This window comes from Sus scrofa, chromosome 5 (assembly GCF_054392235.1).
Source record: "Sus scrofa isolate SSC_HxYL_T2T_F1_AM1 chromosome 5, Sscrofa_HxYL_maternal_Yorkshire_Landrace_v2.0, whole genome shotgun sequence".
NCBI lineage: Eukaryota > Metazoa > Chordata > Mammalia > Artiodactyla > Suidae > Sus > Sus scrofa.
The window spans coordinates 96,182,594-96,198,974 of NC_139387.1; the positions used below are offsets into that span (position 1 = coordinate 96,182,594).

The 16,381-nt window shown below is 51.4% G+C and overlaps 1 protein-coding gene across 6 annotated transcripts in view; it reads right to left on the reverse strand.

Moving 5' to 3' along the window:
- Positions 1 to 16,381, reverse strand: part of PLXNC1 (plexin C1) — a 331,134-nt gene that overhangs the window by 9,679 nt on the left and 305,074 nt on the right. For all 6 annotated transcript variants that reach the window (XM_084957525.1, XM_084957524.1, XM_021092758.2 and 3 more), the window contains 5 exons: positions 14,569 to 14,672; positions 4,004 to 4,058; positions 1,556 to 1,587; positions 1,352 to 1,459; positions 56 to 219 (listed from right to left, as the gene is read on the reverse strand). In XM_084957525.1, coding sequence (XP_084813651.1) covers positions 56 to 219; positions 1,352 to 1,459; positions 1,556 to 1,587; positions 4,004 to 4,058; positions 14,569 to 14,672 — 463 coding nt within the window. The remainder of the gene's footprint in view (positions 1 to 55; positions 220 to 1,351; positions 1,460 to 1,555; positions 1,588 to 4,003; positions 4,059 to 14,568; positions 14,673 to 16,381) is intronic.

Here is a 16,381-nt window from a genome sequence, read left to right on the forward strand (position 1 = left end):
TTAAGCGTCTGTCCCAGATTCTTAAAAACAACAATCACCTACTGCTTGTTCCCACCTGTTTGTTTTCCAAATGTGTACGACATCAGGATCTGTGATTTTTTTGTTTTCAGCCTGGGCATCCAAAAAGTCAAAAAAGTATTTTATAGCAAATGGGGCTCTGCTGTTGGGTAAACTCCAAATGCTTCTAAAAAGCTTTTCGAGCACAGAGTGAATGGCCACCTAAAAGACAGAGCACATCAGACTTGGAAGATGAACACAATAGTGGTTTGGAAAACATGCTGAAAAATGAAATCCGAGTTCAGAGATAATGATGTACAAAACAGAAAAACACGCTAAAAAGAAAGTACGTAAAATCGTCAGATGAGGCCAACACCCCGCACAGTGTAAGACAAAGATCCTGAAAATCCGGGCTGGGTTTAGATTTGGTTCATAAGCTTCTTGCTGATAACAACATTGTTTAGTCACCAGGGAGGCTATCTCAGAAATCTCTGGCAGTTGAAATGACAGTTGTAGGGCCATATACATAAACAAAGAAGCCACGGATGTTTGGCTTTTATTAGGTTCAGCCCAGAAAAACTCAAGTGATGTTGCTCGGTGCCCAGAATTTTCCCTGTGGCGTATATTTCCATCCTAGGGTTTTACTGTGTACTTTCCCAAGCATTTGACTGTTCTACAAAAACCAAAAGGGCAGATGAGAACATCAAGAGGCTCTGGCTGTCCTCTCCACACTAAACAAATCTCCTAAACCCTAAGCGGCCACTCTGCTCTAATCTGAAGCAGCGTGTCTGTCCAGCGCGTAGGGCCAGGTGCAGATAATAGCATTCCTATTGCTAGTCATTTCAGGAAAAAAGAAGATCACCAGACTTCTGTTCATCCCACTAAAAGCCAGATGAAGTAAAATTTGCGCCCGACTTGGCATTCCTCTGATTTTCACATCTGACACTTTGATCTGTGAACAGAATTCTTCATTTCAAAATGACCTCCCCACCTTTCATTTTATTTGCAATTCAGAGAGGGCGTTTTATTGCTCATCTATAATAACAAGTAAACAAAAAGGAATCATTACGCTGTCCACCTAAAAAATAACAATGGTGCAGTGGTGGGTAAAGGGACTCGGAACAACATTAAATCCTTGATTAAAGATGCTACGGTAGAAATTTAGAAAGTGCTTTATCTTTGCAGTTTATAAAAAAAGAAGGGGGTAGGAAATGTTTACAATTTAAACTTTCATTTTGCTTTGCTAGAAGGCACAAGGGATTTGTAACATTTTCACACTTCAGTGGAAATTAAGTCAAACACATCATACACCCCCAAGGTAGCCGTAAAAGCGCTCCCAGAACCATAAGTGTACCTTGGTGGACAGCAGCTTTGTCAGGTACATTTCTTTTACTTTGAACTTGTGCTTCCCTCGGTGTCTCTTTCCCTGCACATCTTGGAATGCTTCCGAATCTGGTAAAATCTAAAAAGAAGGCAGAGTCGAAGCGTTACCCAAGGAGACGGTTTGTGCTGCAGAAGGCATCTGATCCAGCAGGAGCACAAGAGAGCCCGAACTCACCAAATGGCAGTGGTCTTCTGAGTATTCCACATCTGGACGCCATGGGAAGGAGAGAAAACAGTGCATTAAAAAAACAACCACAGGCGAACTGGCCTTCTCCTAAGATTCCCCTTGCTATAAACAGAAGTGTTACATGTGCTCTTCGTAGCTGTATTCCCCCCCCCCCACCCCCGGTTGTGTCTTAAGACCTTGATAAGGACAGTGCGAAAACAGGAGGGTCGGAGGGTGGCGTCGGAACACCCCGGGAAGTGTTCAGACAGGCTGAAGAGCGTTTGGGGGTGGGACAGGAGAGGTTCAGGTCCCATTCATTGAACACGTGGACCTGGAACGCCTACTGTGTGCCAGAGGCCACTAGGCAGGCAGCAGTGTTCAAGACCGAGCTCCCTGCGCCCTCATGGAATTCACATCCAAGCCAATGAGAGACTCATACAAATTGCGAAGTTAATATTTATATCCTTATGATAAGGGTTGCGCGACAGAATTACATGCTAAGAGAGTGTCTAACAAGGGACTGGCCTCGTCCGGGAGGCTCTCTGGGGAAGGGCTGCTGGAGCCGAACCTAGATGAACGGATACTGAGCCGGGCCAATGGCGGGACGGGGGGATGCCAGCCCTTCTCGGATCTGGAAGAAGGTCACAAAGGAAGTGGAGAGCAGCACAGAACTAGGACATTCAGGAAGAAATGGGGCTGCGGAGGGAGTGCTGGGTTCAGGGAAGGGAGAGATTGAGGCACCTGAGTTTTTGCTTTGACGATGTCAGAGACTAGAACATTTTTTTTTTTTTTTTTTTTTTTTTTGTGCCCACACCCATGGCACGTGGAAGTTCCTAGGCCAGGGATCAAACATCCACAGCTGCCGCCCTGCCGGATCCTTAGCATGCTGCACCACAAGGGAACTTCCAAGACTACAATATCTTGAAATGCTCATGGAAAAATGTAATGGAGGGGAGGAAAGCAAGTGCAGGGGAGAGGAGAGATGCTCTGGGGTCAGAATGCTCGGAAAGTCGGGAGCATGGAGAGGGACAGGCCTTGCTGGGAGGCAGAGCAGCCCTGCAATGTTGGGGAGCGAGGAGGAGGGGCTGGGCAGAGGCAGGCAGGGTGGGAGATTAGGCCCTGGCCTTCGAGGACGGTCTCATTTCCATTTTCTGTGAAGGCCTGGGTGAAGTCGTGGGCTGACAGGCAGGGGAGTTTGGGGGGTGGGCAGAGCTTCGAGGAGCGAAGGGAGGAACGATGGAGAAGCACAGTGTGAACAGGCTACGGCGAGGGCCCTGGTCAAGACGGGCGCCAGGAATTGACGGGCTCCAGCTGTGCTGTGCCGCCTTCCTCCTGTGGCTGCTCAGCTGTAGGGCAGGAAGGCTCGCAGCTGGGCTCATCCGGGGCTGGGCTGGGATTTTCACAGAGGATGTAGTGAAAGGACAGGGGGCAAGGGTTTTGGAGGGTTAACAGGAAAGGGTCGAAATGACTCGCAGCTGGACGGGACCGGGAGGAGGCAGAGGTGCTGACTGCCCCCAAGTCCCATTGAGTGATCCAAATAACAAGCTCTCAAAGGTGCAGCCTTCGAAGCCGGGAATACACAGCTCTTGCACTCTACAGCACAAGGCTCCACTCCCCCTGGACCAGAAGACAGCCACCCTCTGAAAGATGGTGTCTCTCCCCAGAGCCTGCCATAGGGATAGACAGGGGGTGGGGGCGGGATGCCCCAAGGGGTATCTTACAACCTGCCAAGTTGTCCTGTCTAATTGGGAGCCCTGCCTTTCCCGTTGGCACTCCCGAGGTGCAGGGACCTACCAGGCTGCTCCTAGCGCTGAATCCAGGAATCCGGAAGCCCCAGCTCCAGCTGCGCGTATGAGCAGACCCTCGCCCTGAGGCCCAGAGCCTTGCTGAGACTGAGCACGATGGCCTTGGCTTGGGTATAATTTCTCGGGAGACAAACGTGGACGACCCAGGGACATTCTCAGGGCACTGTCACAGTGTTTTCCTGCCCCGAGGCTATCAGGGCGGTAGGAGAACTTGGAGAGGCTGGCCTACAAAGCTCTCCCCCAAAGCTCCCTCTGTCGTTTGTCTCTCGCTAGGAGATCTGGGCTAAGGGAATTATCTTGTTTGTTCAGAGCTTGCAGGGCTGTGTGATAATCTGCTGGCTTCCCTCCTTTCGCCAGGGGGGCTCCCCTCTCTTAGCCCCCATCCTATGGAGGAGCTGGGAGAGAGGCGCCATGGCTAAGATTTAGGGCTGTTAACGACAGCAACTTCCTCGGGGCGGAGCAGCCCGAAGCAACCTCTGTTTCCAGCTCACTCTCGGCCTCAGGACCAGAAACAGATGGAAAGGGCTCTTCTCTGCTCTCAGAAAATTACATGGCAACAACCCAATCTCATCTCTCTGACATCTGAGAGGCAAAGAGGGGTGCTTTAAAAAGGTGAGTGAGAACAAAAGGTTAACCACGTCATGTCACTTACCGGAAGGGAAATTCGCTATCTTCTTGAAGACCTTTATAGTGGATCCATTTGAGATCTGAAAGCAAAGATAAAAAATACATGAGTTTTCAAAATTTAATGTACTTCTCAACTTTACCCAGGAATTACATGGCTGGATGGATCTTACATTCTCGCACTTATTCAATGAAATATTTATCAAGAAGTCCTGTGTTGCACACACTGGAGGCCGAGGCTGTAACAATGAGCAAGACACTGTCTCTGCCCTCAAGGAGCTCCCGGTCCTGTGAAGGAGGCACTGGTGGCTGTGAGAGGCAGTGAGGCAAGTGCCGGAAGGCAGAGGCCAGGATACTGTGGGACCAGCCGGAGGTGGGCCAGCCTTGGACGAGGGGAGGACTCAGCAGTGCTGGGAGGCACCTCAGCCTCTCGGAGGTCTGGGGACATTTGGACCACGTTCAAGTTCGAGCTTCCCACGATATTAAATGCTGAAACTGGAGGTCCCGTCGTGGCGCAGTGGTTAACGAATCCGACTAGGAACCATGAGGTTGCGGGTTCGATCCCCGGCCTTGCTCAGTGGGTTAAGGATCCGGCGTTGCCGTGAGCTGTGGTGTAGGCTGGTGGCTATGGCTCTCATTAAACCCCTAGCCTGGAAACCTCCATATGCCGCAGGAGCAGCCCTAGAGAAGGTAAAAAGACCGAAAAAAATAAATAAAACAGTGCTGAAACAACTTTTCAAAAACTGGCCTCTAAAGCTGGTCCCTACCCTCCAATGCAGAAACTTCACATCTAGGTATATACGTGTACATAAATACCTACACATCCTGAGAGTAAATGCCTCTACTGGAAACAACCCAAATATCCACCAGTATTAGAATAAGTTACCTTGAGGTATTTCATAAAACAGGGTATGAGGAAACAATGAAAATGAGCTAATTACTGCTACGCGCCACGTGGGTGAAGCTCGCAGTGACAACGATGAGCAAAAGAGGCCTGATGAAGTGCAAGGCATACTGCGTGATTCCAGTCACAGAAATCTTAGAAAAGAAAAGTCAAAACTATGATTTAAGTGTTTGAAGAAGAGAAGGGTGGTGGTGATTAGGGAGGTCCAGGAGGCAGCGTCTGTGGCGCCCGTAATGCTTTCTGTCTTGATCTGAGCAGGAGTTATGAGAGAGGCTCGCTTTGGAGTTCCCCTCGTGGCTTAGTGGTTAACAAATCCGACTAGGAACCATGAGGTTGCGGGTTCGATCCCTGCCCTTGCTCAGTGGGTTAAGGATCCGGCGTTGCCATGAGCTGTGATGTAGGTCGCAGACTCGGCTTGGATCTGGTGTTGCTGTGGCTCTGGCATAGGCCGGTGGCTACAGCTCCAATTCGATCCGTAGACTGGGAACCTCCATATGCTGCGGGAGCGGCTCAAGAAAAGGCAAAAAGACAAAAAAAAAAAAAAAAAAAGAAAAAAGAGAGAGAGGGGCTCACTTGGTGATAATTCATCCATCAGGACACTAACAAGTTGTTTTCTTTTTTGCATGTCTTTCTTATTTTTTAAAATAAGCTTGTAAAAATCATAAAATTGCATATCCTTTAAAATAAAAACTTTAAAATGTAGGAGTTCCCTAAATTTTAGGAGTCGTGGCACAGCAGAAACGAATCTGACTAGGAACCATGAGGTTGTGGGTTCAATCCCTGGCCTTACTCGGTGGGTTAAGGATTCAGTGTTGCCGTGAGCTGTGGTGTAGGTCGCAGGTGAGGTTTGGATGCCGAGCTGCTGTGGCTCTGGCGTAGGCCGGCGGCTACAGCTCCGATTAGACGCCTAGCCTGGGAACCTCCATATGCCTCGGGTGCAGCCCTTAAAAAAAAACACAACAAAAAAACACCTTTAAAATTTAAACATGACAGTCAGGAAAGTATTTAATGTTCACTAATATTAAGTGTACAGCTCAAGAATGCTCACTTTAAGTATATACCTGTGTAAGCATTATGCATATCAAGGTATAAAATTGTATTTCAAGGTCCCAAGAAGTACCCCAATTATGCCTTCTCAATCAATAACCACCCCATCCTCAGCCAGAGGTAATCACTTTTCTGACTTGCATCACCATTGATTAGTTTTCTCTGTTCAGGCCCTTGAACTTCATATAAATGAAATCATTCAGTGTACTCTTGTGTCTAGCTTCTTAAGGTCAGCATAAGGGCTACAGTGTTTGTTAGAGCTACTAGCAGGGTGTCCTCTTTATTTTTATTTTATGTTGTGCCTTTTTGGGCACACCCATGGCATGTGGAAGTTCCCGGGCCAGGGATCGAATCCAAGCTGCAGCTGCAACCTACACCACAGCTATGGCCACGCCGGATCCTTAACCACTGCTCCACAGCAGCAACTCTCAGGTCATCTTCTGATAAACGACCATGTATTATTTTACAGTGGGAATTTACTGCAAACAACTGCCACACAATAACAGGAAAGAAGTATAGACACACGCTGCGATGCGAATGAACCTCAAAAACATGAAGTGAAAGAAACCAGTCCCAAAAGATCGCCTATCATATAATCCCATTTACATAATTTGCCCAGAATAGGCAACTACAAACAGAAAGCACGTTACCAGTTGCCTGAAACGGGTTGGAGGAGTGAGGAATGGCTCTTAACAAGTTCAGCGTTGCTATTTGGGGTGATGAAAATGTTCTAAAATTAGATGTGGTGATGACTGCACAACTGCACAGATTCCAAAACCCACTGATTGGGACACTTTTAAAAGGTGACTTTTATGGTATATAAATTGTATTTCAGTAAGCCGTGGAAAAATTGCCACAGATCGTACATGTACATGTTTGGCAAAGAAATGCTTTTCCCACTCTGACACAAGCGGTCAAGGTCCATGTTCAGCCTCTTTTGGAGATAAAGCCACGCGTTCGCACCTAAGGCCCTTTGGGACCATGGAACCCAGGCCCAGGGGCCCTTAGTGCACCGCTTCCCCGCAGCCAACCGGGGGACTAGGTGCCAAGAGCCAGGTGGCAGGCCCTGCTCCTGGGAGGAGCAAACTGCTCTGGGGGACTAGCCCACAAAAACACATGACCAGAAGGGCATCAAGAAGCACCAGTGTCGGGGAGACACCAACCCTCACCTGCCTCTGGCATGTGGCTGGGGGGTTAACCCTGTCACTTGCGGACGTTATCCACCTGACATCTCTAAGGCGGTTCTGGATTCTGATAATCATTTGGACCGAACCTCCCTCGGTTTGGAACAGAAAGAAACTCAGAATTTCTCTTCCGGCCTGTGGCACTTCGGTTATCAGAATGTATACAGCTGCTCAGCAAACACCAAAGGATTAAAGCCTCATCTCCTGCAGGTCGTCCCCACAGAGGAGAACAGGAGAGAGAGACAGCCCTGGAGAGGGCCCCCCGCATGGCATCCGGCCAGCGGTGTCCCACCAGCTGTCAGGTGAGGCCAGAGGCCTCCAGCTGCTGGTGTTCAGGCCATCTTGTGGGGAGGGGTCTGGGCCGGGGCTGCCTGGGGCCACGTGGCCTCCTCGAAGGGTCTCAAGCACGGATCCTCCACCCTTACCGAGCTCTTGGACTCTGCTCTTCGCACCAAACATCCCCCCTTCGCCCCTCGAGCCATGCACCGTTTTCTGGCTGATTTTTCAGTTCTCTTCCCTCTCTGATGCAATGAAAGCAAAGACCCCGTGCAGACGCCCCCTTAGCAAGACTCAGACACCGAGTTGATGAGAAGGTTTGAACAGAGACACAAGATTCCTCCCCATGAAGAGCTGAATAGGCTCCGTTTCTAAGCCAATAAATATCTTTTTATAAAAGGAAGCTGGTGATTCATTCTGGGTAATTGTCAAAGAATGAACCCCAAATGGATCCCGTTGAGTGTTGAGCCAATACTGCGCTACTGTCAGACGCCTGGTTTTGCCCGGAGCGAGCACCCTTCCTCTATAATCACTGCGCCACGGAGGGGCGTTCCGAGAAGGAACGCAGCCAAAAGTTCAAATGTCTTTTCAGGAGCTGGCAGCCACTGGCTGCTGGCACCGTGCTCAGGCCTTAAGACAAGGCAGACGCGGCTTGTCCCGGGGAGATTTCACTCTGAAATTATCTCCCGAGAGCAAGTGTAAAAGCATTTTATTAGCGGATGCGTGGTGTGTGTGTCTGTGCATGTGTGTGTGCGAGTGTGTTGCTAACTTTCACAGCTGCTCTGGGGCTGGAACATCTCCGCTCCCCACCACGTGATGCTCTGACAATGTTGTAAAGATGGAAAACTCGTTTATTTACAGATGTTTGGGGGTTCGTGGCGGGGGAGAGAGGGGTTCCATTTTTCTGTCTGGCACAAGTCGGCTGCTGCAAAGCTAAGGACAGACACGCCTTTTCGAAAAGTACCACAGAATCCAAAGTGTTAAAATTGTGATGCTGTTTGTTCCATCTGAGGAGGTCCAAACGCTTTCCTCAGAGTGGCTCATTAATCCTCCCGCACTCCTGTGAGCAGGGAGCATCCTCTGGGCCCTACTTTAGGAATGAAAACCAAATTAAATCAAAGAAAGATTAATGTCACTAGATGGATCTGTGGCAGGAATGCTTCCCCAGCCCAGAGCAGAACTGGTCCGCACGGCAGTTGCAAATTAAATTCCCTTCCTGCCTCACGGTGCCCTACGATTCCAAATGCCAGGGAGGCCAGACCCCCCAGTGACGGCTCGTCCGTGTTGGAAAGAGGCAGAGATGACTTCGGAGTTGTCCACCATCAGAATCAGGAGGTGTGACCCCAAAGGGAGAGGGGGACCCTGTCATCCGTTTCACGTTGCTCCTGAAACAAACACGACCCATCCTCCAAACCATTTGCAACTGCAGGGGAGCTTTCTTTGTGCTGAAATGCTCTCTCTAAGCCACATGTTGAAGATAACACCATAAAAAAAAAAAGATTTTCTAGAAATATAAGATTGCACTTGTATTTAACCTGATGAAACGCCCATGTGTGTAACGAAAAGTGGTCAAATATTAGCAATTTCACAGAGTTGCACCCAAGAGGAAAGCCCGAATTTTTGCCTAAGAACTTGATGGAAAATCATGAAGAGCGTCTGAAATACCGTGATATGTTTTCCTTAAAGAAAAAAGTCTGAAAACACCAGGGCCAATACAAATCAAACACCAGGGTCAATACATGGACGCCTTTACGGGTATCTGTCATTTCTAAAATGGTATTTTGTGAAAAGAGAATTCTATTCAACCAGCGTTGTCCCAGCAACCGCTCATCAATACTGCTCCCCGCCTTCCCCGTAGCCCTTCTCGCTGACACCCCAAGGCTGGAAGCAGATGAAAAGGGAATCTATTTTTTAACTCAGGGCCAGACGGGTGACCTTCCTCAGTCCTTCCGGAAAGGAGGCTCGGGGCTCATCAGAGCATCTGGAAGGGGCCGTCAGAACATTCTCCATGGGTACATCTTATCACACGTGATGTTCTCGGCACCCAGGACAGAGCTCTGAAAGATTCTTGAAATGGGTGAAGATGCGGTGTAGCTGCTGCTGTTTTCTTGTATGCTTGGAACTAGCCCGGGGCCGTGAGAGCCCTGGCTAGTCCTCCAGCAGCTTGGCCTCCACCAGGGTGTGTGCAGAGCCGGGAACCAACTCGCCATGCCTTGGTTGGGCTGGAGTTGCCAGCTCTGGGTGCCTGAGAGAGGTTTCCCTTCTGATGAAGGCAACTATTGTCGCATTCAAGGAGTGTTGACTTTCAGGGATATCAAAGAAGGATGAGACATAAGGAAGCATGCGGATAGACGCACGGATGTGAGATTCATCATGAGATGTGAAGAGCAGCTGTTCTTTCGAACTTGACATCAGAGAAGGTAACTACCAGGACTTCTCATGCGCTCTCCAGCCAGACTGCTTCCGAGGCTTGGAGCGCGGGCTGCAAGCCTGGCTCTGAGCAAGGTTACCCCCCGTTCCCGTCCAGCCCTGGGAAAAGCCACCGTCTCTGTGCAATTCACTTTGCAACTGCTTCCAGCCCTGGGGCATCGCTGAGGAGAGCTTCGGGAGCGTGGCCAAGTTTCTTAGCCTCCCGGTGTCTCAGAACGGGGATAACGAGGTATCTACCACACCGGGCTATACGGAGGGCAAAGGAGTCACGGTGCAAACGGTCCTAGAACAGTGCCCGGTGTACAGAAAGCGCGCCACGTGTTTATGAAAGAAGAACCTGATGTCTTGCTGTAAGAGACAGACCAATCCCGCTGGTGTCACAGAGGACACACCTGACCAGAAGGACCGTCTCAAGCAGGCCCTTTGGAATATTCCTGTGTGCTCTGAATGTCATGTGCATGACACTGGCGTTAGCAGTGGCTCCTTTGGCACCGGCCCGTTCCCGTCACAGTGGTTAAACGTCTTTTCTGCCCTCAAACCTAACAGCTCAGAATGAGAGGTGTGATCCGTGGAGACCGTTTCCTGCCGGACACAACACCTGTCCTGCACACTTGATGCCACCCCCACAGCAGAGAGCGGCTGCAAGAACACAGTCCAGCAAAAGGTCACACAGGGGGCAGATGCAGAAAGCGCGGGCGGGGAGGGAGAAAGCATCCTGCCAGGGTGGCATCAGGAGAGCGTCCCCACGCCCCTTATCCACACACACGGACGCACCCAACTGATCCCACCTGCTCCAGAACACAGCACCGTCCCCTGCCCACTCAGTACACACACGGCGGCCAAGTGAGGAAGCCCTCGGGGCGGGTTTAATTATAGGGGAGAAAGATGCCTCTGGCTTTATGCATCGTGTAAAGACATCCGCTTTCCTCCTTGTCGGCACAGGACAGAGAGATCTGAGCCGAAACTTGCCGCCTTCAGTGCCCATCTACTGGAGAACGAGGGCAATGAAATGCCACCATCACAGGCTGCTTATGCACCGGACCCATGCTGGGCACCGGCTGCCACCGTCACCCCTGAGGAAAGCGACCGTGCCGACGCTCAGGGCTGGCGAGGATGTCATCCTGCCGGTGACAACTGGGCTTCTGGGGGCTGCCTCTGGTCCATGAGATGCTATAGCTCTGCGGTGCCCTCAGATCCCCTCTAGACACCTGTTCTTCAAATTCGCGGACAGGAAATCATTCAGAGGAGGCCAGCGACACTGTGTTTGCCCTGAGGACAGAACAAGGCGCGAAGACACAGGCTCCCGCTCCAGCAGCGGGGACTTTGTTTAGACAGGAGGAGGAACGGGCCGTCACTAAAGATTAACTTTAAAACCGAACTAATTTGGGCTAATTGGAGGGAGGTGAGTCTGAATCACTTAAAACTCTGAGTTAGACCCTATTTTTAAATGAAATGCAGTTTTTTTGCTTTCAAGCACTTACAGTGACTCAAACTAGGGCGCTTTAGTAAATGAATAAGAGTGATCATTAGCATCTTGTCTCTTTGGAGGGAAATGCGAGTGTTGGAGGAGAAAATTTTTCTTTAATGAAAGGGCAAAAGCAAGCTGCGGCGCAGCCCTGTCAAATGACTCCCGAGTTGCAATGTGCAGGGGCGCTGCTAAACGGAGTACAGATTTAAGGTGGCTGAGGGCGGTGCTGGGTCGTTTTTTCCAAGCGGCGTTTGAAAAACAGGGCCTTTGAGATGGTCCAGGCACAGAGAGCACGGGGCCGGTGACCTCCCCAGTTTCCGTCAAGCTCCCTGCATTTATTTGCCTCGCGGCTTAGCTTTTTAAACACAAGGAGAATCCTTTAAGCCCTGGTGTCCTAGTCTTGTCATTTGTTACCACCATGTGGCAATGCTAGGCTATGAGGCCAATAAATCATTTGGACGGGAAGTGACTACAGGCCGGATTAATTTCATTATCATCCTTAAGCAGATAGGTGTCTGGCGTGGCCGGTGTCTCTGGCGAAGATGGATGTCCTGTCTCCTGACAGCCGTCCCGTTGCCTTGCACATGGCGCTGGTTCTGCTTTCCCCCACTGGACTGTCTTGTCCTGCCTTTTCCTTTTAAAGGCAGAGGGTGGCCACACCCGCTTCCTCTGGGGCCCACCCCAGGCCACACAATTGCCAGGGGACACCAAGAAGCCTGACCAGGGTGGCCCAGGCCTGCACAGCTGAGCGCAGCAAGCACATTGTCAAGAGCCCCGAGGAGGGTGTTTGTGGCTGCGTTTCTGCCAAACTTGCCAAGAAAAGTGCACTACCCAGATACAGGGAGAGGAGGAGATGGGAGCTGGACCGGCAGCTCTGAACTTCAGACTGATGCCATCATAAGCGCCCTCGAGGAGGTCGCGTCGTGGCTCAGCAGAAACGAATCTGACTAGTATCTTTGAGGACGCAGGTTCGATCCCTGGCCTTGCTCAGTGGGTTAAGGATCCGGCGTTGCCGTGAGCTGCCGTATAGGTCACAGACATGCTCAGATCCCATGTTGCTGTGGCTGTCATGTAGGCCAGTGGCTACAGCCCCGATTCAACCCCTAGCCTGGGAACCTCCATATGCCTCAGGTGCGGCCCTAAAAAGGAAAAAAATACTAATAAAAAATAAGCGCCCTCTAGCAAGCACTTCCCACCCGTGACCCCAACCTCCTTCCATCCCGTTAGATTTCCTCTGGAGCAGTGCTTCGCCAAATGTGGCCCACCCAGCTTTCAGAAAGTTCCCTGGGGATTTGTACAGATTCCCAAGGCTAAGATCGACAGTTCTTAGCAAGATGCTTCCAAGGCTGGGAAGCCTAAGCTGCAGGAGGGTGAGCACAGGAGCGAGTTGTTCAGCTGCCACGTTCTCTGCCAGGCGCCCTCGAACAAAGGCTGCAGGGGCAGCACCCCGCCAGCGATCACCCAAAGCAACCATTTCCAAACTGGCTCTGAGACCCACTCAGCCAAAGAGCCCAGGGATGAGGTGGCCTCTGTTCTTGGCTGCTGTCCAGGAAGCTCTGCTCAGGGAACGGTCTCAGCTCCTTTCTGGGTGAGGGGAATGCCTGGCAGGACCCAGAGACCTTCTCGCTGCAGAGACATCTCCCTGGCACTCACAGCCATGAAAGACGGGGGGGATGCGGACGTGCCAAGGGGCCTGGGAAGCAGCTCCCCATCGTCTTCAAAAGGGCCCCGCATCTGTGCATCCGCCCAGCCACCCCCGGCGCCTTCTGGACCCCTCCCCTAGTATCTTCCTCACCCGCACAGCTTGAGGTGTTCGCCTTCTGCCCACCTCGGAATCCACCTGCTTGTCTCCATCTCTGGAGCCACCGCGTCATTTCTGGGCAACCTCCCTCCTCACGTGAAATTCTTCTCATGAGTCTCCCTACATCCAGGTTTGCACAACAATTGCATGCAGATGTCCCTGCTTAAGACCCTCCAATGGCTTCCCCACTGGGCGTGGGATAAAATTCAGACTCCTGAGGGAAGCCGCCGGGTCTGCATCAGGGTTTGCTTCTCCCCTTCTGGCGCCCCCATGTCTCCCACTTCCCCATGAGAAGCTGGACGTGTACTGGTTAAGCCTTGGACCCTAGAACCCACAAATCTGGGTCCTGACCTTACCTCTGCCCCTAACTAGCTATTAGTAAACCTCCCTGGGCCTCAGTGTACCCATCTCTAAAATGGGTTGATAAGAGGCCCTACCTCTCAGGAGAGCTGTAGGACAGAACGAGCTGAAATGAAGGGAAAGGCAGAGGACAGCACCCGGCACACAGCAGGGGCTCTGTAACCATCGGCTGTCAGCAGCTCTCCCCGCCACCCTGGCCCCTCCAGTTCTAGCCAGTCTGGAGAGCTTTCTTCGGAAGAACACACACACTCCCCCTTCACTGCTGGGCATGCTGGCCCTCCATCCCAGCCTGGTTAAGTGCTCCTCACTCTTCAGGTCTCAGCTGAGTCACCGCTTCCTCCAGGAAGCCTCCTGGGATGCTCTGAGTCACCGCCCCCTCACAGGGCGAGGTGTTGCCTCACTGCTCGCCCCTTCTTCCCCTTCCGCCTGCTCCCTGGGGCTGTAAGCTCCCTGAGCTCAGGGACCTTGTGTTTGCTCCTTCTACGTGCAGCCCCAGCCCTCGGCACAGAGTGTCTATTGCAACAGAGATTTGGACACAGTTGCAAAATGACTCCCAGGGTGTTCAGGAGCCTCCCCTCTGGTCTGGGCAGCCTTCTCGGGCCTTGGCTCTCTGTGCCAGCACATGCGCCCTTCGCCACCTGGACCCTCGCCCAGCATGGGGGTCAGAGGCCAAGGAGGTACCGCTGAATGTTTCGAGCAAACAGGAAATGTAGATCTTCAGATACAAAGGACCCTACTCGAAGGTCACGGGGTCGCCTGTCAACAGCCGTGTAGCTGAGGACTTTTTATAGCGTCGGTTTCAGCGTCAAGCTCAACAGTAACCACCTCCACTGAAAGGGCCAGAGGATCTGGTACAGGTGAAGTTTCCCACCTAAACCACAGGATGGAGAGAAACTGGGCCGTGTGAACACTGCCGCTCTCGGAGAGCGGGGTTGCCTGGGAACCAGCAGACCACGAGAGCAGCAAAGGAAATCGCCTGCCCCCAGAACAAGCAACCTGCCAGTGATTTCAGAAAAGCGGTCAGAGTTGTGTAACGTTTCAAAGACCTTACACAGGCCTGGAGATGCTCTCATTCCGTTCGGGGCTGAGGAAGGAGAGGGCGGGGGCCAAATCTCGTTCCTACCTCGTAGTGGCCAATGGTATTCAGCTTCGTTATTCCGTCCTCGAGAATCACAGAGGAGCTGTCAATATCCAGAAGTTCTTTGTGTCGTGTGCCCACCTGAAGCTCTGGAAAAAAACCAAAGAGCATTTTGTTCGCTTTTAAAATGACGAGGGAGTTCCTGTCGTGGCTCAGGGGTTAACGAATCCAACTAGGAAACAGGAGGTTGCAGGTTCGATCCCTGGCCTCGCTCCGTGGGTTAAGGATCCAGCATTGCCATGAGCTGTGGTGTAGGCTTGGCAGCTACAGCTCGGATCCTGCGTTGTTGTGGCTGTGGTGTAGGCTTGGCAGCTACAGCTCCGATTCGACCCCTAGCCTGGGAACCTCCATGTGCCATGGGAGCGGCCCCAGAAAAGGCAAAAAGACAAAAACAATAAAATAAAAATAAAATGACAAGGACAGGGAGTCCCTGTGGTGGCGCAGTGGAAACAAATCTGACTGGTATCCATGAGGATGTGGGTTCAATCCCCGGCCTCCCGCTTTGCCGTGAGCTTCGGTGTAGCCCGGTAGCTGTAGCTCCAATGTGAACCCAAGCCTGGGAACTCCCATATGCCACAGGTATAGCCCTAAAAAGCCAAAAAAAATTTTTTAAAAATCAAAATTAAAAAAAATAACAATGAGAAATGTAAAATGCTACCCTGTCACTTGGGCAATTACTGTTTCTCACCAGCTGAAAAGAGCAAAATGGTTTTGAAGGGTCAGAGAGACAGTAGCCAGACCGGGAGCTGGAGTTTTTTGTTTTTGGTTCGTGCTTAGGGCTTGGATGTGTAAGACCGCTTCCCCCTGAAGCTTTTACTCTGAGGCTAAGCCTGGAAATACAGCCAAAGGGAGACAAAACAATGTATCTTGGAGACTAAATTCTTCGTAAAATTCCAAAACCAAATTTGTGTGCCCACTCCTGTGTGTGTGTGTTCACAAGCAGGTGCTCTGGGAACTGTCTTCTGTGGGTCCCCGTGTAGAGGGGCACTGCTGGGCTTAGTCTCCCAACGCTGGGGTTCAACCTCTTTACAGAGGTCGCCACCTTATGCCCTAGGGTCAGAACGTGGGGTTTCCTTTTTGTGAGCCTGCACAGCGTTGACTTACGATGATTCGAATGTCACTTTAGCACCAACACTTAACAGACTGGAAGACTGCACATCAAAATCTGGATTTCTGATTCCCCTTTAAACAACTGGCTCATCTGGTAACCCTGACCCCACAGGCACACGTGGCCATCATTGGCAGAAGCTAAAGTGGCGCTGCCCCCTTCCGTGGCGAGTGTCTTGCCCCAGTTAAGCTGGGTCCCATGCATGTCTATCACCCCAGGTGGGCCGACACCCCTCATTTGTGATGCCTCCTGCCTCTCTGGGCATCTGAGTTTGTGGAGCCTCTGCTGTAAGAGGTCTTAGCACAGCTACTTCTGGTATTGGGTTTTCATAAGATTTACGGCTGACTTCTAAGGCTTTGCCTTGGTTTTCTGAGGCTGGCCTAGCAGGAAGATCGGCATTTGCCATCTGATGAATGGGAAGCTTCTAGTGGGCTTGGCCTGCTCCCTGCCCCCCTATGTCAGAGGCCAGGAATACCTGATGGGCACAGACTCTGGGCGATACTATGGACGTGGCCATGGCAGGACTGGGCTCTTTCCTTCCTCGGCTCCGAGGGCTCATCTCCTTTGCAGTCAGAGCCTCACACTGTTGAGACCAAGGCGCAGGGCAAGGGGGTGGATGGTCCTGGGTCACAGCATGGCCTCCCAGCTGCCCTCTGGACCCTGCCTCTAACCAGGTGAGCCCATAGGGTC